The 27360-nt window shown below is 43.6% G+C and overlaps 1 protein-coding gene across 1 annotated transcript in view; it reads right to left on the reverse strand.

Moving 5' to 3' along the window:
• Positions 1 to 10284: 10284 nt before the first annotated feature.
• Positions 10285 to 27360, reverse strand: part of si:ch211-117c9.5 (sodium- and chloride-dependent creatine transporter 1) — a 32563-nt gene continuing 15487 nt past the window's right edge. Inside the window, exons 6-14 of the mRNA XM_041857117.2 lie at positions 24076 to 24210; positions 23868 to 23971; positions 14621 to 14745; positions 13898 to 14010; positions 13269 to 13409; positions 12400 to 12502; positions 11529 to 11629; positions 11141 to 11311; positions 10285 to 10638 (exon numbers count right to left, since the gene is read on the reverse strand). Of these exons, the coding sequence (XP_041713051.1) occupies positions 10507 to 10638; positions 11141 to 11311; positions 11529 to 11629; positions 12400 to 12502; positions 13269 to 13409; positions 13898 to 14010; positions 14621 to 14745; positions 23868 to 23971; positions 24076 to 24210 (1125 nt within the window). The 3' untranslated portion in view covers positions 10285 to 10506. The remainder of the gene's footprint in view (positions 10639 to 11140; positions 11312 to 11528; positions 11630 to 12399; positions 12503 to 13268; positions 13410 to 13897; positions 14011 to 14620; positions 14746 to 23867; positions 23972 to 24075; positions 24211 to 27360) is intronic.

Genomic DNA, 27360 nt, shown 5'->3' on the forward strand with positions numbered 1-27360 from the left:
TTGACTGACAATTTGCTGGTCCAATCAGAGTGCCGAGTGTGTTTCACTAGCCAATCTGTTCGCTAGCTCAGTGGTTCTCAAATGTTTTGACCCCCAAAAAGTATTGGTTCAAAGCTTGCGACCGCCGACCACGCACGTTGTATGAGATCTTCAGTTTCTTGGCAATTTCTCGCATGGAATAGCCTTCATTTCTCAGAACAAGAATAGACTGACGAGTTTCAGAAGAAAGTTATTTGTTTCTGGCCATTTTGATTCTGTAATCGAACCCACAATTGCTGATGCTTCAGATACTCAACTAGTCTCAAAAAGCCAGTTTTATTGCTTCTTTAATCAGCACAACGGTTTTCAGCTGTGCTAACATAATTGCAAAAGGGTTTTCTAATGATCAATTAGTCTTTTCAAATGATAAACTTGGATTAGCAAACACAACGTGCCATTGGAACACATGACTGATGGTTTCTGATAATGGGCCTCTGTACGCCTATGTAGATATTCCATTAAAAATCAGCCGTTTCCAGCTACAATACCCATTTACAACATTAACAATGTCTACACTGTATTTCTGATCAATTTGATGTTATTTTAATGGACAAAAAATTTGCTTTTCTTTCGAAAACAAGGAAATGTCTAAGTGACCCCAAACTTTCGAACGGTAGTGTAGAGTGTTATCTCTGCTAACGCACGGCAAGCGGTACCGGAGCGCCAAGTCTAGGTCCAAAAGGCTTCTTAACAGCTTCTAACCCAAGCCATAATACTCCTGAACAGCTAATCAAATGGCTACCCATACTAACTAAAACTGCATTGTTGGTTAAGGGCTTGTAAGTAAGCATTTCACTGTAAGGTCTACAACTGTTGGATTCAGCGCATGTGACAAATAACATTTGATTTGATTTGATTTAATATTGAGTTGCACCCACTTTTGCCCTCAGAACAGTCTAAATTCGTTGGGGCATGGACTCTACAAGATGTCGAACGAAAGTGTTCCACAGGGTGCTGGCCCATGTTGACTCCAATGCTTCCCACAGTTGTGTCAAGTTGTCTGGATGTCCTTTGGGTGGTGGACCATTCTTGATACGCACACACGTGAAAAACCCAGCAGCATTGCAGTAGTTCCTGACACACTCAAACCGGTGCGCTTGGCACCTACTACCATACTCCATTCAAAGGCACTTAAATCTTTTGTCTTGCTCATTCACCCTCTGAATGGCACACATACACAATTCATGTCTCAATTGTCTCAAGGCTTAAAAATCATTCTTTAACCTCTCTTCCTATTCATCTACACTGATTGAAGTGGATTTAACTAGTGACATCAATAATGGATCATAGTTTTTACCTGGATTCACCTGGTCAGTCTATGGCATGGAAAGAGCAGGTGTTGCTAATGTATTGTACACTAAGTGTATAGCCAGTACCCACCACTGAGGTATATAATTATAACCCACCCAAACTAGGCCTATCTGAAAATGAAAATTATCATTGAAATTACCAGGTAGCCTTATGTTCCCAACAGACGAACAGCGCCGGAAGAAGATGGCTGCCGTTTTACAGCCCTCTAACCAATTGTACTATTATGTGTGTTTTTCCGCGTTATTTGTAATTTATTTTGTACATAATGTTTCTGCCATCGTCTCTTATAACCAAAGAGAGCTTCTGGATACCAGGACAGCGATTACTCACCTCGCATTGGACGAAGACTTTTTCTTCAACGAGGCGTTCGCGAAGGATATTCTACAGACACCCAACAAGGCCCAGATCCCCGTCATTCGCGTGAGGAAGAGACGGAGATATCGTGGACGCAGATCCGGGTGCCTTGTAAGGATCCGACGGCGTGCGAGTAAACTGCCTCTCCCATCAATCCTATTAGCAAACGTTCAATCTTTTGAGAATAAAATTGACGATTTAAGATTACGGTTATCCTACCAACGGGACATTAAAAACTGTAATATCTTATGTTTCACGGAGTCGTGGCTGAACGACAACAATGACAACATTCAGCTAGCAGGCTATACGCTACATCGGCAGGACAGAACGTCTGACTCTGGTAAGACAAGGGGCGCGGTCTGTGTATATTTGTAAACAACAGCTGGTGCACAAAATCAAATACTAAGGAAGTCTCGAGGTTTTGCTCGCCTGAGGTAGAGTATCTTATGATAAGCTGTAGACCACACTATTTACCAAGAGAGTTTTCATCTATATTTTTCATAGCTGTCTATTTACCACCACAAACCAATGCTGGCATTAAGATTGCACTGAATGAGTTGTACAAGGCCATTAATCAACAGGAAAACGCTCATCCAGATGCAGCGCTCCTAGTAGCCGGGGACTTTAATACAGGGAAACTTAAATCCGTTCTACCTAATTTCTACCAGCATGTTAAATGTGCAACCAGAGGGGAAAAAAAACTCTAGACCACCTTTACTCCACACACAGAGACGCATACAAAGCTCTCCCTCGCCCTCCATTTGGCAAATCTGACCATAACTCTATCCTCCTGATTCCTGCTTATAAGCAAAAACTGAAGCAGGAAGCACCAGTGATTCGGTTAATAAAAAAAGTGGTCAGATGACGCAGATGCTAAGCTACAGGACTGTTTTGCTAGCACAGACTGGAACATGTTCCGGGATTCTTCAGACAGCATTGAGGAGTACACCACATCAGTCACTGGCTTCATCAATAAGTGCATCGATGATGTCGTCCCCACAGTGACCGTACGTACATACCCCAACCAGAAGCCATGGATTACAGGAAACATCCGCACTGAGCTAAAGGGTAGAGCTGCCGCTTTCAAGGAACGGACTCTAACCCGGACGCTTATAAGAAATCCCGCTATGACCTCCGACGAACCATCAAACAGGCAAAGAGTCAATACAGGTCTAAGATTGAATCATACTACACTGGCTCTGACGCTCGTTGGATGTGGCAGGGCTTGAAAACTATTACAGACTACAAAGGGAAGCACAGCCGCGAGCTGCCCAGTGACACAAGCCTACCAGACGAGCTAAACCACTTCTATGCTCGCTCGAGGCAAGCAACACTGAAGCATGCATGAGAGCACCAGCTGCTCCGGACGACTATGTGATCACGCTCTCCGTAGCCGATGTGAGTAAGACTTTTAAGCAGGTCAACATTCACAAGGCCGCAGGGCCAGACGGATTACCAGGACGTGTACTCCGAGCATGTGCTGACCAACTGGCAAGTGTCTTCACTGACATTTTCAACATGTCCCTGACTGAGTCTGTAATACCAACATGTTTCAAGCAGACCACCATAGTCCCCGTGCCCAAGAACTCTAAGATAACCTGCCTAAATGACTACCGACCCGTAGCACTGACGTCTGTAGCCATGAAGTGCTTTGAAAGACTGGTCATGGCTCACATCAACAGCATAATCCCAGAAACCCTAGACCCACTCCAATTTGCATACCGCCCCAACAGATCCACAGATGATGCAATCTCTATCGCACTCCACACTGCCCTTTCCCACCTGGACAAGAGGAACACCTACGTGAGAATGCTATTCATTGACTACAGCTCAGCATTCAACACCATAGTGCCCTCTAAGCTCATCACTAAGCTAAGGATCCTGGGACTAAACACCTCCCTCTGCAACTGGATCCTGGACTTCCTGACGGGCCGCCCCAGGTGGTAAGGGTAGGTAACAACACATCTGCCACACTGATCCTCAACACGGGGGCCCCTCAGGGGTGCGTGCTCAGTCCCCTCCTGTACTCTCTGTTCACCCATGACTGCATGGCCAGGCACGACTCCAACACCATCATTAAGTTTGCCGACGACACAACAGTGGTAGGCCTGATCACCGACAACGATGAGACAGCCTATAGGGAGGAGGTCAGAGATCTGGCCGTGTGGTGCCAGGACAACAACCTCTCCCTCAACGTGACCAAGACAAAGGAGATGATTGTGGACTACAGGAAAAAAAGAGGACTGAGCACGCCCCCATTCTCATCGACGGGGCTGTAGTGGAACAGGTTGAGAGCTTCAAGTTCCTTGGTGTCCACATCACCAACGAACTATCATGGTCCAAACACACCAAGACAGTCGTGAAGAGGGCACGACAAAGCCTATTCCCCCTCAGGAGACTAAAAAGATTTGGCATGGGTCCTCAGATCCTCAAAAAATTCTACAGCTGCACCATCGAGAGCATCCTGACTGGTTGCATCACCGCCTGGTATGGCAACTGCTTGGCCTCTGACCGCAAGGCACTACAGAGGGTAGTGCGTACGGCCCAGTACATCACTGGGGCAAAGCTCCCTGCCATCCAGGACCTCTATACCAGGCAGTGTCAGAGGAAGGCCCTCAAAATTGTCAAAGACTCCAGCCACCCTAGTCATAGACTGTTCTCTCTGCTACCGCACGGCAAGCGGTACCGGAGTGCCAAGTCTAGGTCCAAAAGACTTCTCAACAGCTTCTACCCCAAGCCATAAGACTCCTGAACAGCTAATCATGGCTACCCGGAATATTTGCACTGCCCCCCACCCCATCCTTTTTACGCTGCTGCTACTCTGTTAAGTATTTATGCATAGTCACTTTAACTCTACCCACATGTACATATTACCTCAACTACCTCAACTAGCCGGTGCCCCCCGCACATTGACTATGCAACGGTACCCCCCCTGTATATATAGCCTCCCTACTGTCACTTTATTTTACTGTATATATAGCCTCCCTACTGTCACTTTATTTTACTTCTGCTCTTTTTTTTCTCAACACTTTTTTGTTGTTGTTTTATTCTTACTTTTTTTGTTTAAAATAAATGCACTGTTGGTTAAGGGCTGTAAGTAAGCATTTCACTGTAATGTCTGCACCTGTTGTATTCGGCGCATGTGACCAATAAAATTTGATTTGATTTGATTTGATTTGTTCTGGTAAAGATGCTGCACTGTATTTTTATATGGATAGTATTAATGTACAGTAGTAGTTGGTAGGCTACTCTGTTTTTGCCAGGCAAAACCAGAGAACATTTCTGGTCACTAATCTGGATATGTGCGCCCGCTTTTGCGCGCCAATGCTGCTGACTGGTCATTGGTCAACAGTCAAGACGCAAAACATTTCGGTTCTGACACAGATTAGGCCTAAATGTTTTTGAAACAAGAATTTGGTGCAATGCTATAGGTTTATGTTAGTGACCAGATCGAATAAGCAAATGTATAAATATCAAATAATAGGCTATATATAGCCTTTTCAAATATGTATGAAAACAAATATTCTTCACGTTAAATTTCTCACTGCACTAGCTCACCCGCAGTTAACACAGCCACAAAGTCATAAACCCCACCTATTTCTATAATTTATCTTCAAAAAATCTGATTTTAAACCTAACTCTAAACTTAACCACACCTTATGCCTAAACATAAATTAAGACCATAAAGCACATTTCTGTTTTCAATAATTGTTACGATAGGCCTATAGACAATTTAGACTTTGTGGCTGTGCTATCTAGTGGAAACTCTCACCCGACCTTTGTTGATTGACAGTTTGCTGGTCCAATCAGAGGGCCGAATGTGCGTTTCGCTAGCGAATCTGTTTTTTATTGCAGGTGCGATACTGTCTCTGGTTGCATGGAGAGTAATCCACGGAGACTGTGCCCCAAAATGATTGACAAAACCATGCCAGATAGTTTCAAGTCATCAGTCTCAAGTCAAGTCATTTTATTTTCAATCAAGTGTGTGACAAATGTATGACTCGAGTCTAAACCTCTAGTATGCACTGTACCTCAGTGCTTTTTAGATTTAGTGTAGCCTTAGTCATTTTGACAAAAAAATAATTAAGTCATAGTCACGTTTTTGTCATTTGAATAGTCTAATGATTTAGTCTAGTTTGTCAAAATGACGAAAACAGTGGGCCATTCGTCAACCTGCCATGTCTACATTTGACAGTTAATGCATCTTTAGTATTTTGATCATGGAATTACGAACGCGTCATGCATCTACACCTACATTTAAATGCGTTTACCGTGTCCACAGTGTGTCCGGATTCCCCTTTTCAGCGCCATATTCAATGCCAGTATGCATTCTATAAACGGTGGAATAGGCTAAATATAATAACACAACAACTGATGGCAGTAGCTAACCTCTAGCTAGCCAGCAAGCAACGCTAAAGGGTTTGCTTAACTCTAGCCAAACAAAACATAGTTTTTCTAAATATTGGCTTGCTGGCTAGCATTTATGAGGCCAGCAAACACTATTTCGTCCAACGTTATAATGAAAAGTTGCCCCACAACACACGTTTTCTGGAGACCTGTGGGAGGAGTGCTGATGACGTCGCCCACTGAACGAGCTTTTGGTAGCCTGATTGTGTCCAGACTGAGGAGAAATCCGCACACACTGCATCCCTGACCACCTGCTGAAGTGATCAGCCAGATCTCAACACAGACCTTTTGTGCGTCTAGACTTGTCTTTTCAATGCGCTTTTTAATTTTTTTAAAGTCATTTAGCAGACGCTCTTATCCAGAGCGACTTACAGTTAGTGAGTGCATAAATTTTTTCATACTGGCCCCCCGTGGGAAACGAACCCACAACCCTGGCGTTGCAAGCGCCATGCTCTACCAACTGAGCTACACGGGGCCACACATACTCTTCGTATTGTAAGTGTCAAGTTGTTACGGATACAGGTATCCTGTATGTGTATTTGTGTTTTTCCTCTCCTTCTTGTGTTCCTGATTGGAGGTCATCAGTTCATCTGCTGATTGCTGAGGTGGACCAATCAGTGGAAACTCCTCCTGATTGCACCACCTGTTTCTGGTTTTCATTACCCAATCACATCACACACACCCTGGTTAAAAAACCCAGTCCGTTGTGTTTCTCACCAAAACAAATTTTTTTTCTCGCTTTCTCACTCATTAGGCTACACAGACAGCAAACTTCTTGTCACATACCTTTTTGATAGACAGACTACCTTCATACACCACATAGTCATAGCCCATACATCTCACTTTGTTCTGTTCCATGTGAGAATGTATTATTGTGGTGTCTTGTTTGCTATTGTCTAGTCACTCGTTTAGTCCCTATTTTACCTATGTTTGTTTGTTCCTGGGAAAAGGAAGAAAAGCAAGTCGCCCTTGGGCATACACTACCCGCAGGAAAACTTTGTCTAAAAACACTAGTTAGATTTGAGTGGACCACCCACTATATTTTTGTATAGTTAGTAGAAAGCTAAGCGGTTCTTGAGGCAGGCAGGATAGGATCAGTTTAGGGTTTTTTGAATGTTATTTCATTCCTTGGGTCCAGCTCAGCCCCTTTCCCCAAACCGTTTACCACGTGTTTAAAATAAACGTTTTGTGTTTGACGGTAGGTTTGGTTGTCTGTGTATTTTGTTCTCAATGTTCCTTTTCACTATTCTAATTCGCATGAGGGGTCTCTTTACCAACCACCCTAGACTTTTAAAGCCACGGGGTTCGTAACACAAGTGTAGACACAACCTTTTTTTTATGAATAAGATCATATTCTCTTCCCAATGACAAACATAAGAATTATCTGGGCATGTAAATTCCTAATTCAGCCTACATAGACATTGCACATTACATACAAAACAGACACACAATCTCAGAGAGAGTAAAGTAGTATGGGTTGCACCTCTGTCACTCGGTCGCGTCATTGCCATTGGTATCAACGTTCCACAGACGCCTCAGCCACACTGATGTCCAGAAGTAGAACGGGCCAATGACTGAACAGGAGCTATAATGACTGTTTCGCCCAGTGATGTAGTTGAGTCACTAAACCCCGAGTCTGAATCGAGTCCGAGTCTGAGGCCCCAATGGTCGAGTCGAGACCCTGTGGCTGAAGTCTGAGTCCCAGTGCATGAGTCCTTGTCCAAGTGCTCAAGTCTGGGTCACTGGGTCCACAATAACTCCAAATAAAGTTAATATTTACCCAGTCTGATATAGCATAGTGGCAAGAGGAATTTTGTCAATAAATGGTTTGCTGTCGTTTTCCTTTCTTTCTGTGCCACCAAATGTTTGCATATAGGCTACTGCACTGGTTCTCAATCCTGGTCCTGGGGACCCAAAGGGGTGCACATTTTGTTTTTTTGTCCTAGCACTACACAGCTGATTCAAACGAACTACTAATCATCAGGCTTTGATGATTTGAATAAGGTGTGTAGTGCTAAGGCAGAAACAAAAATGTGCACCACTTTGGGTCCCCAGGACCAGGATTGAGAACCACTGCTTTAGAGTGGTAGCCTCAGGGCTAGATTCAAGCCGTTTTCTCGGAGGAAAAGAGGGAGACTTACGTTACAGAACCTGTATATGAAATGCAGTGAGAAAAGTGGTAGGGTTGCGCAGGACTACAAATTCAAAGACAGCCTACTTTTCTATAGCCTACTCAAGGGAGTGAAAAACAACTCTTCACTATATGCCCTCAGACATCATGGGGACTGCATGATGCATGCATCACGTAGCCTTGTCCCAGATCTATAAATCATCACATATTTCATGGTCAAATCAATACCAAAGGGAGAGCGTAGGTCTCCCACAGTGTGAACACTGTTACAGAGCCAATCTCTCTGTATCTTTCAGTATTTTTCTAACGAGGATGTGAATAATCAATGTTAATGGATATTTTGAACATTTGACTATGTACTTTTTTCATGTACATTTTTAAGCTAAATTGTGCATTCCCTGATACAAGTTATTCTACTTTGAATACATTGACTACAATATTTATTTTGACAAGTTTCTAGCATTGATAAGACTACACACTCCAATATCTTAAAGTCAATCATTATTGTTCCTGAATACACAGCTCACAAGTGACCAGATCTATTGTGTGTATGTATTTGTTTCATGTTCTGCACTTGAATGATTGAATACACGTCTGAAGCACAGCAGCACTATTCATTCTCTCCAAGATAATATCCATATGTGTTATCATCAATAAACATGTTTCCAATCAATACCTGTTTGTAGGGGTGGGACTGACTGTCTATAATGCAAAAACCCTGTTACCTGTTGGACTGTATGAATGTTAGCCTGGTCCCAGATCTGATCTCTATGTGCTTTAAACATCTCTCCTGACTATACATGATATGTAGTTGGTTCAAGCACAAACAGATCTGAGACCAGGCTATGAATGTGTCACTCTCTCTATAGTAACCGTCAGAGGTGATTGAGCTTTGAGAGTATCTGTACATACATGTATTTGTATGAATAATATTGGTAGTGTCTATGCAAATAAAGAGACTAAAGAATAAAGTTTCCATCTTGTCTTTTATTGCTTCTCTCTTGGCTTGGCATTAAGACACATCGCTCTCCCTCTCCCTTGCTCTCTTTCTCCATCGGTAGGCTTCTCTCTCTCCCTCTCTCTCTCGCTCTCTTTCTCCATTGGTAGCCTTCTCTCTCTCCCTCCCTCTCTTTCTCCATCGGTAGGCTTCTCTCTCTCTCTCCCTCCCTCTCCCTCGCTCTCTTTCTCCATCGGTAGGCCTCTCTCTCTCTCCCTCCCTCCCTCTCGATCTCTCTCCATCGGTAGGCTTCTCTCTCTCTCACAAGGTGGAAATACTGATTACAATCCCCTCCCCAATATTAACACTGATTCACAGACTCATACAATACTCAGGACACTTAAGTTAGTTAGTTAGTTAGTTACACTGGAAGTGGTGGTGCTTAGTTTTTGTGTAGTTTTTTTTTGCAATTTACAGAGGGAAGTTTCTTAACAGTTTGACAGATGAGTGAGGATAGGAAATAGCGGTCAGGTGACAGGTTGAGCTCAGAGTCAAAGGCAGACACAGATAACATAGAGCACAGTACCTCTCACCTTTAGTCACATACACACGCACACGCACACCAACACACACGCACGCACACGCACACCAACACACACGCACGCACACGTGCACACACACGGTCAGATCTGCAGTAGACAGATAAGTGTTTACCAGCTTGAGATCAGTAATATTCATTCAGCACCATCAACAGGGTATGTTGGGTTACTACAGACTGGGTCAGCAGCACTGAACCGCCCCACAGAATCCATTAGACAGGGAGGAAAGGGACACACACACACACACACACACACACACACACACACACACACACACACAGGAGAAAGGGAGAGACACAGTGGCGATAGAGAGATGGGATGGGGGGACAAGATATCGCAGCTGCGTTCGACATCACAACACAATCACAGGACGAGACAGAAAAGGACAGCACTGAGGCACAGAGCAGAAGACGGAGAGAGCGAGAGAGAGAGAGAGAGAGAGAGAGAAGGATGAGAGGTAAAGAGGTAGAGGAAAATAAAAGGAATGTTAGCCTGTATTGATTGTGTATTTGAGCTCTTGTCCCATCTTTTCTTTGGTCCATTGGTCCAGGGCTGTTCAGTGTGTACAGTGTGTGTGTTTGATCGGTTTCAGAGTGGCCTTCCTGTGCATTTATGGGTTTCTGTGTGTGTGTAAGTGTGTGTGATTAAGGTCATGAGTGTGTGTTTGGGACGGAGGGCTCTGAGTGGGAAAGGAGGGGGAGGGGGTGGATTCTGTGGGGCTCAGACGGTCAGATGACACTCTCAAACAGCAAGGTGTTCTTGGTATGGCCATTAGGGGGCAGCAGTTTGGCTTCAGACTCAGGAGCCAGGTACTCCATGTGGTGTCGACCCCACACCGGAGTGGTCAGGTGCTGCCAACGCTACGGAGGGGGAGACAGGGAGGGAGAGAGAGATAGATGGAGGGAGGGCGAGAGAGAGGAAGAGAAGGGTAAATATCACTGAATGAAATGAGTCAAGCATGGAGAGAGGGTGATAGAGTGAAAGTCTACCAAGAGTCACAGACACATATTAACAGGGCAGGGTAGGAGCTAACGTGGGAAACAGTTTCAACTCAGCAGTCGGATTGATCGAGTTACACACATTCACCACCATGAGTCAGACAGTGACAGTCATATTCGTAGTAGCGTGTTACAGTTTAGTGAGCACAGTCAGGCACACACAGAGGCAACGCAGGCAGGGGGTACGTCACCAGGGAAACACAGTTCCTACTCAGACACAAAAACAGTATGCTCACACCTCAGCATAGAAGTGTGAGGCCAGTCTCACTCACACACACACACACACACACACACACACACACAAACACACGCACAAACACACACACACGCACAAACACACACACACACGTGCACAGACACGTACCTCTGTGAAGGATCCCTTGCAGCGCAGTAGTTTGTAGAGGACCGTGATGGGGATGCAGAGCATGGAGGAGAGAGCCAGACACCAGCCCAGCGCCTCGCCCCACCAGGGGTACGTATACACCGAGTTATAGGTCAGGGGCTTGTAGTTCACCACGTGGAACAGGAACACTCCCTATACACACACAACAGTTAACAACACAGTCAATTTAAAAAGATTTAATCCCAAAGCCATAATTACATGAATCAGTGAAGCACAGCACAAATGCTCTGGTATTCCAAATACCCTCAAATATGCTAAATCTACATGGCTGTAGGCCCTAGTTTCTTTGCTCTGGAGGTGTGTGTGCTTTAACAGTCTCCTCTGTGTGACACACACTGAGCTAACTCACCACACAAACAAGGGGTGTGATGTAGGACCAGCACCACTTCATGTAGGGCATCGGCCGGTAGCCAATCATACGAGCCACATCATCCATGAAACGATCTGCACCTGAGAGAGAGAGAGACAGAGAGAGGGATAGAGAGAAAGAGCGATAGAGAGAGAGGGAGAGAGAGGGAGAGCGAGAGGAGAGATAGAGAGAGGGGGAGAGAGACAGGGGGCAGAGACAGAGAGACATGGGAATAGAGTGAGAGAGAGAGAGAGAGAGAGAGAGAGAGAGAGAGAGAGAGAGAGAGAGAGAGAGAGAGAGAGAGAGAGAGAGAGAGAGAGAGAGAGAGAGAGAGAGAGAGAGAGAGAGAGAGAGAAGAGAGAGAGAGATAGAAGTGGTAAATCATGAATGGAGAGAGAACACGGTTGTGAGTAGAGTATGGTCTCAGAGTTGATTGGGTGCCAAATTGTTTTCTGCATGTCACTTCCCTGCCAAACAGTCTGTGTGTTCTGGGTCCCGCATGATGTCTGGCAAGACATGGACAAGCTGACTGACGCAGAAACAAACAGGCTAGACTGTCCCAGATCTCACTAACAATCTATTACTAACTTTAGAGCCCATCACACATATTTCATCTCCTCTTCTGTCTCTCTCTGTATAAGCTTTGTGTGGTAGCCAAGACAGACAGACAGACAGACAGACAGACAGACAGACAGACAGACAGACAGACAGACACACATTACACAAAAATCACACAAACATGTACAGCCCATCCATCTCTCTCACCACATTTCCCATGTCTCCAATCATTGATGCAGTCCCAGTAGTAACCCAGAGATGGCACTCATACAACAAACCTCTGCACACACACACACACACACACACACCTTACCATAGACCCAGGCCACCACCACACACTCCCAGAAGGCCTGCCAGAGCAGAGTGATCCCACTGGCAGAGTAGTAGTCAAACAGCTGGAACACATACATCCCTCCCTGAGAGAGACAAAGAGAGTAGGGAGAGAGAGAGACCGAGAGAGAGGAGGGGGAGAGAGAGAGGAGGGGGAGAGAGAGTAGAACGAGAGAGAGAGAGAGAGAGAGTGAGGAGGGGGAGAGAGATAGTAGGGAGAGAGGGGGAGAGAGAGAGTAGAGGGAGAGGGAGAGAGCGTATAGAGAGGGGGAGAGAGAGTGAGAGAGAGAGGAGGGGGGAGAGAGAGAGCAGGGAAGAGAGAGAGAGAAAGCGAGAGATAGTAGAGAGAGGGGGAGAGAGAGCGAGCGAGAAAGTATAGAGAGAGATAATGAGATCGAGAGAGATGAGGGGGAAAGAGAGAGAGAGTAGAGAGACGGAGGGCGAGAGAGAGAGACAGAGAGAGGAGGGGGAAGAGAGAGAGAGTAGAGAGATGGAGGGCGAGAGAGAGAGACAGAGAGAGGAGGGGGAAGAGAGAGAGAGTAGAGAGATGGAGGGCGAGAGAGAGAGACAGAGAGAGGAGGGGGAAGAGAGAGAGAGTAGAGAGATGGAGGGCGAGAGAGAGAGAGAGGAGGGGGAAGAGAGAGAATGAGTAAAGAGAGAGCGGTGGGGTGGAAAGAAAGAAAAATAAGTGGGGAAGAGTTCATGTTGTCTTGTAACAGTGATCTAATAATAACTACAAAATAACTGCCTTCTGTCCTCTTTTCACCCCTCCTCCTGTCCACCACCCTTCTTCTCTTCATTTCTCCATTCCGTTTTCAAATTCCTCTTCTCCTCCTCTCCTGACCCTCTTACCTCTGTTACCATGGAGAGGTCGATGAAAAAGCAGGTGATGCAGCATATCGCCACGACAACCTCGCGACGCAGCGAGCCCGCCATAGATTTGGGTGGTAGCATGTCCATGACCCCTGTGACGAAGCCCTCCACCCCAACAAACTGAGACAGAGAAAGAGAGATTACTCTGATATACATGTTCTGCTAACATACTTTGATATGCTTTTATGCCACATCATAATGATTATAATATATCTGATAATATTAAATGTTCTGATACTCTAACAACAGTTACTTCTATAGCAGCGCTGTTTGTGTCCTTGAATAGTCATGGGGTAGAGAGAGAGAGAGATAGAGAGAGAGGAGAGATGGAGAGAGAGAAGGAGTGAATGAACAGAGAGGAGAGTGGACAGATGCTCTCTGTGAGGAAGACAGAGGCTCATTGACTGCCTCTGTGCTTGTGGAACAATGGCTGCAGGCCCTGGGACTAACAAAGATGGACTACTTAGATATACAACTAGACAAGTTCAAATGTCACCACTATGTCAAGGTAAGTGGCTATGTGTGTGAATGCACAGTATGTGTCATAGAACCGCAGATATAAACTGTCAGAATCCATCTGTGTGTTGTGAATGTGCATTGTCCTATACCTGGCTATCCAGGCCCAGTACAAGCAGCATGAAGAAGAAGAGTGCTGCCCAGACTGGAGCCATAGGCATCAGAGTCACAGCCTTGGGATAGGCTATGAAGGCCAGGCCTGGACCTGGAGAGAGAGAGAGAGAGAGAGAGAGAGAGAGAGAGAGAGAGAGAGAGAGAGAGAGAGAGAGAGAGAGAGAGAGAGAGAAAAAGAGAGGGGCAGAGTTACTCAGCATTCTCGCACACCAAATGGGGAAGAGTGGATAGAGGGGAAGGGAAGATGTTTTATCAGGTCATAACAAGCTGAAAGGGATAAGGTAGGGGTCAGGGTGAGGGCGATGAGGTCAAAGTGAGGGTGAAGACATAGGGATGAATCAGGGTGGGAAATTAACACCAGCCAAATGCTGGTAGATTTTGCCATTTGCTGATAGAATATCTATTCTTAGCAGCCACATTGGTGGGTGGTCACATAGTATTTGGGAACTGTTTTTAATTTTCAATCCAAAGCCCACATGTAAATATATATATATATATATATATATATATATATATATATATATATATATATATATATATATATATATATATATTTGAGTGTGCATTTATCTTCATAATTAAAAACAAATCTGAAAAAAATGTGGCTGGCAAACATTTTAGTGGCTGGTAAAATTTTGCCATCCACCAGCCACCTGGATGAGGTACAGGGGTAGTAATGTTTTAGGGATCTCTGTACTTACCACTCTCGGCCACCTTGCTGATGTCGACCCCCTGCTCTGCAGCCATGAAGCCCAGCACTGAGAACACCACAAACCCGGCAAAGAAACTAGTCCCACTGTTGATCATGGCTAGAACAAACGCATCTCTGCAGAGAGAGCGAAAGAGAGAGAGAGAGAGAGAGAGAGAGAGAGAGAGAGAGAGAGAGAGAGAGAGAGAGAGAGAGAGAGAGAGAGAGAGAGAGAGAGAGAGAGAGAGAGAGAGAGAGAGAGAGAGAGAGAGAGAGAGAGAGAGAGAGAGCGAGAGACAGAGACAGAGAGACTTTAATATTAAAGACTGCAAAAGCAGGAAGACATGGTATTGATATCAAGCAAACACACCGACAAAAACACACACACACACACACACACACACACACACACACACAAACACATACACAAACACATACACACAGACAGACAGACAAACGATTAAATAGGCAACGACATGAAGAGAAAGTGAAAGATGTAATAATAGTGAACGAGTAATAGTGAGAAGATGAGTGAGACTAGAAAAGAGAAGTATGGGATGAAAGCTGGAGGCTAAAATAGATTGAAGGACTTGAAGGGGAGAGAGCGAAAGAGAGAAATAGACAGGAGGATCAATAGGCTTTTCTCTGATAGCTGCTGTGTTGTCGGTGTAATTTGGATATCGACTCTAGAGCCACAAGAGCAAATGAGCTACTTTAAAAGACTAGGATAAAAAATATTATATTATACTATGGTCTAAACACTGTAGTATTACTATATTTATACACTATAGTATTCACTGTAGTGTTTTTGCGGACTTTCCTGTAGTATTTACTGTAGTATACTGTAGTATTTACAGGTAACTATAGTATAAATACTGTAGTGAAAGAAAACTGTAGTATATACTATAGTAATTAAAATAGTGTTTTTGCGGCTTGTAGTATACCGTAGTACTTACTGTAGTGTTTTTGCGGACTGTAATATACTGTACTATTTACTGCAGTGTTTTTGCGGACTGTAATATACTGTAGTATTTACTGCAGTGTTTCTGCTGACATTACTGTAGTATTTTAGTTGTATTATCTTTGACATAGAAGTGGAGGCTTACCTTTTGAGGAAACCTATTGGAAAAATACTAAAATAGCAAATTGTCCATAACCTGTAGGTAGGACTGGGGTCTGAACAGATAGTTCAGAGCTTCTGCTCTTTTCTATAACCTGTATGGAACACAATATGGTCTATACTTGGCATGTCGGTTTCTCACTTACACTACCGGTCAAAAGTTTTAGAACACCTACTCATTCAAGGGTTTATCTTTATTTTTTAAAACTATTTTCTACATTGTAGATACATAGTGAAGACATCAAAACTATGAAATAACACATATGGAATCATGTAGTAACCAAAAAAGTGTTTAAAAAATCATAAATATATTTTATATTTGAGATTCTTCAAATAGCCAACCTTTGCCTTGATGACAGCTTTGCACAATCTTGGCATTCTCTCAACCAGCTTAATGAGGTAGTCACCTGGAATGCATTTCAATTAACAGGTGTGCTTTCTTAAAAAGTTAATTTGTGGAATTTCTTTCCTTCTTAATGCGTTTGAGCCAATCAGTTGTGTTGTGACAAGGAAGGGGGGGTAGTATACAGAAGATAGCCATATTTGGTAAAAGACCAAGTCCATATTATGGCAAGAACAGCTCAAATAAGCAAAGACAAACGACAGTGCATCATTACTTTAAGACATGAAGGTCAGTCAATCCGGAAAATTAAGAATTTTGAAAGTTTCTTCAAGTGCAGTCACAAAAACCATCAAGCGCTATGATGAAACTGGCTCTCATAAGGACCGCCACAGGAATGGCAGGCCAAATAAATGCTTCACAGAGTTCAAGTAACAGACACATCTCAACATCAACTGTTCAGAGGAGACTGTGTGAATCAGGCCTTCATGGTCGAATTGCTGCAAAGAAACCACTACTAAAGGACACCAATAATAAGAAGAGACTTGCTAGGGCCAAGAAACACAAGCAATGGACATCAGACCAGTGGAAATGTGTCCTTTGGTCTGGAGTCCAAATTGGAGATTTTTGGTTCCAACCGCCGTGTCTTTGTGAGACGCGGTGTGGGTGAACGGATGATCTCCGCATGTGTATTTCCCACCGTAAAGCATGGAGGAGGAGTTGTTATGGTGTGGGGGTGCTTTGCTGGTGACACTGTCTGTGATTTATTTAGAATTCAAGGCACACTTAACCAGCATGGCTACCACAGCATTCTGCAGCGATACGCCAACCCATCTGGTTTGGGCTTAGTGGGACTATCATTTATTTTTCAACAGGACAATGACACAACACACCTCCAGGCTGTGTAAGGGCTATTTTACCAAGAAGGAGAGTGATGGAGTGCTGCATCAGATGACCTGGCCTCCACAATCCCCCGACCTCAACCAAATTGAGATGGGTTGGGATGAGTCGTACCGCAGTGAAGGAAAAGCAGCCAACAAGTGCTCAGCATATGTGGGAACTCCTTCAAGACTGTTGGAAAAGCATTCCAGGTGAAGCTGGTTGAGAGAATTCCAAGAGCGTGCAAAGCTTTCATCAAGGCAAAGGGTGGCTATTAGAAGAATCTCAAATATAAAATATATTTTGATTTGTTTAACACTTTTTTGGTTACTACATGATTCCATATGTGTTATTTCATAGTTTAGATGTCTTCACTACTATTCTACAAGGTAAAAAATAGTAAAAATAAAGAAAAACCCTTGAATGAGTACGTGTCCAAACTTTTGACCGGTAGTGTATGTGTGACACAAATTGGGATATGGGGGAGGGGAATGGGCAGGGTATATGCAAATGAATTACTGTAGTATTTACTATAGTTAAAAAAGTGTAGTGTTTTTGCAGACATTTTACTATAGTACTATTTACTATTGCAGGGATTCTTAAACCTCTTCAGCCTGGGACCCAAATTAGAAATTCTGTGTTTTCCAGGGACCCAAGCTTATGAAAACATGCAACTATAAGTAAATATGGGTATATTACATTGCCCTTAAGCCTAAAACAAATGCAATATAGACAAAAACTAATAACAATGAAATGAAATCTATTCATGTTTATTGTTACCCATTAAAAACACTCTTACATATCTGTATAGGTTGGGACTGTTGCTGTTAAAATACAAGAAATCATTTTCATTCTGAACAGGAATAAACTGATTGATCACATCACACAAATGTCTAACAGAACACACACACACACACAGGCTCAGTTTTTGATAGTGCAACCCTGATAGTCCAACCATAAGTAACAGTACAGATGAAAAATGGTCAGGCCTACTGTACATATTACTGTAGAAATGATTGTTGAAAACAAGTCTAGGTTGGAACTGTGACTGTTAAAATACAATACATAATTTGTATTACGAACTGGAATAAACTGATCACATCACACAGATGTAGACCAGAAAACAAACACACACACACAATCCTAATGAGAGGTGTGTGGCTGGTTGAAGTTTTCAACAAGCAGGTCTATTCTGGGCTCCGTTTTTGACAGTGCAACCCTGAGGTCATCCACGGCCTTGAGTCTGTTCTGTACTTGTTTTTTAAGTATGCCAGAGTTGAGAACCCTGACTCGCATAGGTATCTGGTGCCAAACTGGATCAGAACATCTACTGCTTTCTCAGTCAGGCAGGAGACCGCTTCCTGCTGTACTAGTACAGTAGATGAGAAACCCAGAACTGTGTGAGTGTGTTTGCCTCAAAAAGTATCTTGCTTCAATCAGTTTATTCCAGTTCAGAATAAAAAGTATTACTTGTATTTTAACAGCAACAGTTCCAACCTAGACTTGTTTTCAACAATAATTTCTACAGTAATATGTACAGTAGGCCTGATCATTTTTAATCTGTACTGTTAGTTAGGGTAGCTAGCTATTAGCTGTGTACAAGGGGATTGTTTGAAAGAGAAACACATCAACTACTATGAGCGATAGTACTCTCTTATTTCTGCTTACAGTGCCATCATCACCTGTTATAAAATGACAACAATGCCTTGCTAGCTGACTTACTCTTCCACTGTGGAAGCACTGTTTCCTGAAGCACTCTGCCCTGTTCTGAAAGAAGTCCCTAGGTTTACCGTCATGCTGTGGATGTTTGGTCACGACGTGTCGTTTTTAATTTGTTCGTTTTGAGAGACTCATTACTAAGCACTTCCCCGCACAAAACACATTGTGGGCGCTCCTCATTATTTCTCAAAGTTTGTATGAAATCAAGAGAGAGAAACTTATCGCTGTGTTTGCGTTTCATGACGATTGAGCTCCGTCAGAACGGGTGGCTAGCTTGAGTCAATTCGATGATAGCGAGTGGGAATGACAAGTCAGTGGCTTTCAGCGCATCATCTGCTGCTGAACGACAGCGCTGCAGCGTGGGGGTCGCGGAGTGATCTTCAAGAAAACTGCCGATAAAAAATATATTCTAAACCACGAAGTACACGCACATCTCCCTCCAACTCACGCATCTGCCAAACTGAGCAGAGGCACCGCTGCTAAGCAGAGAGCGCACTGAACAGAGAGCGCAGTTGCACTTGGCCAAATCAAGTCCAGTAATTAATGAAATAATTATACATTTACTCTGACACGTCGCGACCCACTATTAACAGGTCCGTGACCCACTTTGGGTCGCGACCCATACTTTAAGAAAGGCCAGGCCTGGAGTATTCTACAACATTCTATATTAAGAAATACACGTCTAGTATAGTATTCTACAGTATACTACGGAATTCTATAGTAACTACTGTAGTATTCTATAGTAAACTGTAGCATATTTTTATGTGGGAAGAAACAGCCCTGTCCTATCCTCCCTGAGATGGATTAGCCTCCCTGTAGATAACACTGAGTAATCCTGCCAACTCTGTCCCACCAACAAGCCCCATTGTGCCCTTATTAAGAGCCAGCTATACCAGGAGTGTGTACACAACAACATGACCTGCATACTTGAGCTTTGTAGCATTGCTGTTGCTTTATGCAACAACAATCCAAACAGTCAGCATCAGGATGCATTTGGAATCATCATCCACATCGACGGGACCGCAGCGGAGAAGGTGGAAAGCTTCAAGTTCCTTGGTGTACACATCACTGACAAACTGAAATGGTCCACCCACGCAGACAGTGTGGTGAAGAAGGCGCAACAGAGCCTCTTCAACCTCAGGAGGCTGAAGAAATTTGGCTTGGCACCTAAAATCCAGGTCTGTGCCCAAACAGTTTGAGCTTCTACTTCTAAAAATCCACCTTTCCAGAAATAAGTCTCTCACTGTTGCCGCTTGCTACAGACCCCCCTCAGCCCCCAGCTGTGCCCTGGACACCATATGTGAATTGATTGCCCCCCATCTATCCTCAGAGTTCGTACTGCTTGGTGACCTAAACTGGGATATGCTTAACACCCCGGCTGTCCTACAATCTAAACTAGATGCCCTCAATCTCACACAAATGATCAAGGAACCTACCAGGTACAACCCTAAATCCGTAAACATGGGCACCCTCATAGATATCATCCTGACTAATTTACCCTCTAAATACACCTCCGCTGTCTTCAAACAGGATCTCAAGGATCACTGACTGATTGCCTGCGTCCGTAATGGGTCCGCGGTCAAACAACCACCCCTCATCACTGTCAAACGCTCCCTAAAACACTTTAGCGAGCAGGCCTTTCTAATTGACCTGGCCCGGGTATCTTGGATGGATATTGACCTCATTCTGTCAGTAGAGGATGCCTGGTTGTTCTTTAAAAGTGCTTTCCTCTCCATCTTAAATAAGCATGCCCCGTTCAAAAAATTCAGAACTAAGAACAGACTTGACTGCCCTTGACCAGCACAAAAACATCCTGTGGCGTACTGCATTAGCATCAAAACTTTTCAGGGAATTCAGGAACCAATATACACAATCAGTTAGGAAAGCAAAGGCTAGCTTTTTCAAACAGAAATGTGCATCCTGTAGCACTAACTCCAAAACGTTTTGGGACACTGTAAAGTCCATGGAGAATAAGAGCACCTCCTCCCAGCTGCCCACTGCACTGAGGCTAGGAAACACTGTCACCACCGATAAATCTACGATAATCGAGAATTTCAACAAGCATTTTGCTACGGCTGGCCATGCTTTCCACCTGGCTACCCCTACCCCGGCCACCAGCTCTGCACCCTCCGCTGCAACTTGCCCACCGCATTCTTATTGGCAGACTAAATAGCCTTGGTTTCTCAAATGACTGCCTCGCCTGGTTCACCAACTACTTCTCAGATAGAGTTCAATGTGTCAAATCGGAGGGCCTGTTGTCTGGACCTCTGGCAGTCTCTATGGGGGTGCCACAGGGTTCAATTCTCGGGCCGACTCTTTTCTCTGTGTATATCAATGATGTTGCTCTTGCTGCTGGTGACTCTCAGATCCACCTCTATGCAGACGACACCATTTTGTATACATCTGGCCCTTCATTGGACACTGTGTTAACAAACCTCCAAACAAGCTTCAATGCCATACAACACACCTTCCGTAGCCTCCAACTGCTCTTAAACGCTAGTAAAACTAAATGCATGCTCTTCAATCGAACGCTGCTTGCACCCGCCCGCCCGACTAGAATCACTACTCTCGGCGGGTCTGACATAGAATATGTGGACAACTACAAATACCTAGGTGTCTGGTTAGACCGTAAACTCTCCTTCCAGACTCACATTAAGCATCTCCAATCCAAAGTTAAATCTAGAATCGGCTTCCTATTTCGCAACAAAGCCTCCTTCTCTCATGCTGCTAAAGATGCCCTCGTAAAACTGACTATCCTACCGATCCTTGACTTCGGCGATGTCATTTACAAAATAGCCTCCAACACTCTACTCAGCAAATTGGATGTAGTCTATCACAGTGCCATCCGTTTTGTCACCAAAGCCCCATATACTACCCACCATTGTGACCTGTACGCTCTCGTTGGCTGGCCCTCACTACATATTTGTCGCCAAACCCACTGGCTCCAGGTCATCTATAAATCACTGCTAGGCAAATCCCAGCCTTATCTTAGCTCATTGGTCACCATTGCAACACCCACCCGTAGTATGCGCTCCAGCAGGTATATCTCACTGGTCATCCACAAAGCCAACACCTCCTTTGGCTGCCATTCCTTCCAGTTCTCTGCTGCCAATGACTGGAACGAACTGCAAAAATCTCTGAAGCTGGAGACACTTATCTCCCTCACTAACTTTAAGCATCAGTTGTCAGAGCAGCTTACTGATCACTGCACCTGTACACAGCCCATCTGTAATTAGCCCACCCAACTACCTCATCCCCATATTGTTATTTATTTTGCTCATTTGCACCCCAGTATCTCTATTTGCACATCATCTTCTGCACATCTATCACTTCAGTGTTAATACTAAATTGTCATTATTTTGCACTATGGCCTATTTATTGCCTTACCTCCATAACTTACTACATTTGCACACACTGTATACATATTTTCTATTGTGTGTTATTGACTGTACGTTTTGTTTATTCCATATGTAACTCTGTGTTGTTGTTGTTTTTATCGCACTGCTTTGCTTTATCTTGGCCAGGTCGCAGTTGTAAATGAGAACTTGTTCTCAACTGGCTTACCTGGTTAAATAAAGGTGAAATAAAAAAATAAATTGTAAAAAAACTCACAAACTTTTACAGATGCACAATTGAGAGCATCCTGTCGGGCTGTATCACCGCCTGGTACGACAACTGCACCGCCCGCAACCACAGGGCTCTCCAGAGGGTGGTGCGGTCTGCCGAACGCATTACCGGGGGCAAACTACCCGCCCTCCAGGACACCTACAGCACCCAATGTCACAGGAAGGCCAAAAAGATCATCAAGGACATCAACCACCCAAGCCACTGCCTGTTCACCCCGCTATCATCCAGAAGGCGAGGTCAGTACAGGTGCATCAAAGCTGGGACCAAGAGAATGAAAAACAGCTTCTATCTCAAGGCCATCAGACTGTTAAATAGCCATCACTAGCACATTAGAGGCTGTTGCTGCCTATTGAAATCACTGGCCACTTTAAGAAATGGAACACTAGTCACTTTAATAATGTTTACATATCTTGCATTACTCATCTCATATGTATATACTGTATTCTATAATATTCTACTGTATCTTAGTCCATGCCGCTCTGTCATTGCTGTCATCGCTTGTCCATATATGTTATATTCTTAAATTCCATTCCTTACTTAGATTTATTTGTGTGTATTGGTTATATGTTGTGAAATTGTTAGATATTACTGCACTGTCGGAGCTAGAAGCAAAAGCATTTCGCAACTCCCGCAATAACATCTGCTAAACACGTGTATGTGACAAATACAATTTGATTTGATGATTTAGTTCATGGCTACTGTATGTTGAGAGTAATTTGTGGTCAAATAGCACAACAAAGAGATAGATGGATGAAGTGTTAAGTGTTCATTCAAGACAACCATTGAGAAACACAAGTTAATGAGATCCTGTAAAGCTGTGAGGACAGGAGGTGAACGTGCTGATTGGTGGACAAGAGGTGAATGTGCTGATTGGTCTCTGATGATGAAGCATTGTTTCATCAGCTCAGTCATCAACTAGGCCTACAAACCAAACCAAAACTCAAACTCTCTCATACTCTCAGTTTACCCTCATTTACAGTTTATGGTTATCATCTAGCCTACATCAGAGGGCCATGACTAGCTGACATGAATACCTTCATAACTGAGACTGCATAATTTTTTATTATTATGTACATTTCTAACTAAGGTTTAAAAAAAGAGAATAGAAAATAGCCATTGAAAGGATACTAAATGGACATTCCATAAATTCCTGCTAAGGCCTAACGTTAGTATCGAGACTTGGCATCTATTAAAAGGCATCCCTATTATTGGCAACGTCCAGAAAACTGCCATTTTAGGAAGTTGGGTTTGTTTACATTTCTGAGTCAGTTTAGGCTAAACACATGCTAGAAGCATCTGAGCCAGTCAACCCAGACCTGCTGCAGCAGTGGGACTATTGAGGGAGCTGACTCACTCTGATTATTTAGATGTTATACTCAGACACTCTTGGGAGAACAATGGAAGTTCAAGATAATGCTTTTTTCTCTCTTACATTTTAGCCTACTAAAAATAAAGATGCATAACCAATAACTAATTATGCTTGCAGTTTTTTTGGGGATCGAATTTGTGGTCATGTTTGGTAGCAGTGGTTGATGTGTTTTTTTTGGTCTAGCTGTGCTTTTTTGTCAAACTTACTGGTAGCAGTTGTTGTGGAAGCGGTTGTAGCTGCCCAGGGCAGTTAAAGCACCCAGACCAATAGCATAGGAGAAGAAGATCTGAGTGCCAGCATCGATCCACACCTAGGAACACAACATTAATATTTATGTTAAAATAATCTTTGCATATCCCTGTGCAACACATATGCACATACCAACACATACTGTTTGTACTGTACACACCATACCTGGGCTTCCCAGAGTTTGGACCAGTCTGGTTTCAGGTAGTACACAATCCCATCCAGCGCTCCAGGTAAGGTTACACCATGGGCCAACAGAACCACCAGGACCAGGTAAGGGAATAGAGCTGTGAAGTACACTACCTACAGGGAAGGGAACAGAGCTGTGAAGTACACTACCTAAAGGGAAGGGAACAGAGCTGTGAAGTACACTACCTACAGGGAAGGGAACAGAGCTGTGAAGTACACTACCTAAAGGGAAGGGAACAGAGCTGTGAAGTACACTACCTAAAGGGAAGGGAACAGAGCTGTGAAGTACACTACCTACAGGGAAGGAAACAGAGCTGTGAAGTACACTACCTACAGGGAAGGAAACAGAGCTGTGAAGTACACTACCTACAGGGAAGGGAACAGAGCTGTGAAGTACACTACCTACAGGGAAGGAAACAGAGCTGTGAAGTACACTACATACAGGGAAGGGAACAGAGCTGTGAAGTACACTACCTATAGGGAAGGGAACAGAGCTGTGAAGTACACTACCTATAGGGAAGGAAACATAGCATGAACACCAACATGCACGCACAGTTAAATAATAACTCCTTGGTTTTACAGGGACACTGCAGCTGAGCAGTCACTCCTTCATGGCTCTGTTCTACTTGACAGCTCTGTTCTCTTCCCTGAAGCACATATGCCGATTTGGAACTAGGCTAGGGCTGTGAGGTTTTGCTGAGAAAGCGATTTCCCGGTATCCTTTGGTAATCTCGTGTTAGAGCCTCCTAACCGTATTTAATAAAGTTGAGTAAAAAATGAACATATTTGCCTTGATCTGCAGGGACCCCCCCTACCCGCCCCCCGGCCCTCAAATGCACACGGAGGGGAAAGTTACTAATCGGCTTAAGTGGCCGGCTCAATTACCCTCCTTGTTTTCACCCTGCTCTGTGACCTTTGGCTATTACTGTGGAACACATAAGCTAAGCACGTATGCATACCTACATAGACACAATTATATGTACAGATACATAAAACCACATAAACAAACATGCTTACATACAGTAGGCCTACCCACATGCACATTATGCCCACACACACAGCCTCTCCTACTAGATATTATTTGAGCTATGCCTGGGAAACAAAGCCGCTCCAAGTTGAGACTGTGGGTGTTTGTCAAAATGCATACTACCGTGCTCCGGGCATTTGGATTGAGTCCAAATCAAAGTAAGCGAAACGGAGCACGAAGGGGGTACTTCTCGATTGCATACTCCGTTTGTACATATTTTGAAGCATGCATCGATGCAAGCTTCATTGGAAAGTATTTACAGAAAGTATTTGCAAATGTATTGAAATCAATGGTGGCTATTATTATTTGAACTGAAGCAAGAGAAAATAAACTGACATCAGAATGAGATGTTGCCCATTCACATCTGATATGTTGCCTGACTACAATATTTTATTTTGATAAGTTAATAAATACATGCTGTGTTAATTTTGCCATGTTTACCTGCCTACAATACCCACTGTAGTGTACGTAGATCGCAAGCCAATAGTATGTCAATAGGGCTAACTGGCTAGCTACTACTGTTAGCTAGCCAGATAGCCACAAAGTATTATTAGCTAGCTAGCTACCCACGAAGAATTTACATCTTGTCCTGGCTGGAAGAAGGTTCAGTGAATGGGTAAGTCCATCATAGTAAGTCAATAGGGCTAACTGGCCAACTAGCTAGCCACGAATAATTGGTAGCTAGCTACCCTAGAAAAATTGATATCTACCTTGCATAACACTATTTGTAGGTCATTTTTGCCTGTTTAACTAGCTGGCTAGCTAGATTATTACGATTCACATATAGCTAGCTGATAATTATGAAGTAAAATGATTGCTTTGTGTATACAGCAGTGTTTCCTCTGTAAAAATGTGTAGCAGTGGGGGGAAAAGGTCGCGGAGTGGGGTTGAAGGGGGAGGGGGGAGGGGGGAGAGGTCCCTCCTATAATTCTTATGTAGAAGTACTGAGGAGCTCAGTTCTGGTGACTTTTTAAAAGGACATTCTACTCCAAAATGAAGGAAAATAAGTATGCTGACACCATCTAAAATATAATGTCCACCTCCAGAAATTAGCCCAATAACACATTGGTAAAATTATTTGTTAAAATGTTTTTAACATAATGGGCCATGTACAGTATATAGCCTACGCATGGTCCATATTATCAGATATGCTATTAGCAATAAACATGATCACCTTTAGCTCAACTGATGCAGCAAAGTGTAAATAAATAGGCTGAAGCATGGGGTTGCCTATCTGCATTTACCCTATTGGGCTAATCATTACTAATTGCGGAGTGGTAACGTGCTTAACCATGCTTCTGCTAAAAACCCTGGGTTTAAAATTGCGCAGTTTGCGCATATTTAGGAGTTGAGAAATAAATAAAGTAGGAATGGAAAGCTGGGATTCCCCTTTTTTTAACAAAAGCCATTAAAACTGCTGTTTTGTTGTGCATTGACTGCTTGTCAGAATGCATGTTTCCTTCCGTATGGCACATACAGTGCCTTGCAAAAGTATTCATCCCTCTTGGTGTTTTTCCTATTTTGTTGCATTACAACCTGTAATTTAAATGGATTTTTATTTGGATTTCATGTAATAGACATACACAAAATAGTCCAAATTGGTGAAGTGGAATGAAAAAAGTAACTTGTTTCAAAAAATTATTAAACATAAAAAACTGAAAAGTGGTGCGTGCATATGTATTCACCCCCTTTGCTATGAAGCCCCTAAATAAGATCTGGTGCAACCAATTACCTTCAGAAGTCACATAATTAGTTAAATAAAGTCCACCTGTGTGCAATCTAAGTGTCACATGATCTGTCACATGATCTCAGTATATATACACCTGTTCGGAAAGGCCCCAGAGTCTGCAGCACCACCATGCAAGCTGCACCATGAAGACCAAGGAGCTCTCCAAACAGGTCAGGGACAAAGTTGTGGAGAAGTACAGATCAGGGTTGGGTTATAAAAAAATATCCAAAACTTTGAACATCTCACGGAGCACCATTAAATCCATTATTAAAAAATGGAAAGAATATGGCACCACAACATACCTGCCAAGAGAGGGCCGCCCACCAAAACTCACGGACCAGGCAAGGAGGGCATTAATCAGAGAGGCAACAAAGAGACCAAAGATAACCCTGAAGGAGCTGCAAAGCTCCACAGCGGAGATTGGAGTATCTGTCCATAGGACCACTTTAAGCCGTACACTACACAGTGGCCAGAAAAAAGCCATCGCTTAAAGAAAGAAATAAGCAAA

Source organism: Coregonus clupeaformis, chromosome 30 (genome assembly GCF_020615455.1).
Source record: "Coregonus clupeaformis isolate EN_2021a chromosome 30, ASM2061545v1, whole genome shotgun sequence".
Classification (NCBI taxonomy): Eukaryota; Metazoa; Chordata; class Actinopteri; order Salmoniformes; family Salmonidae; genus Coregonus; species Coregonus clupeaformis.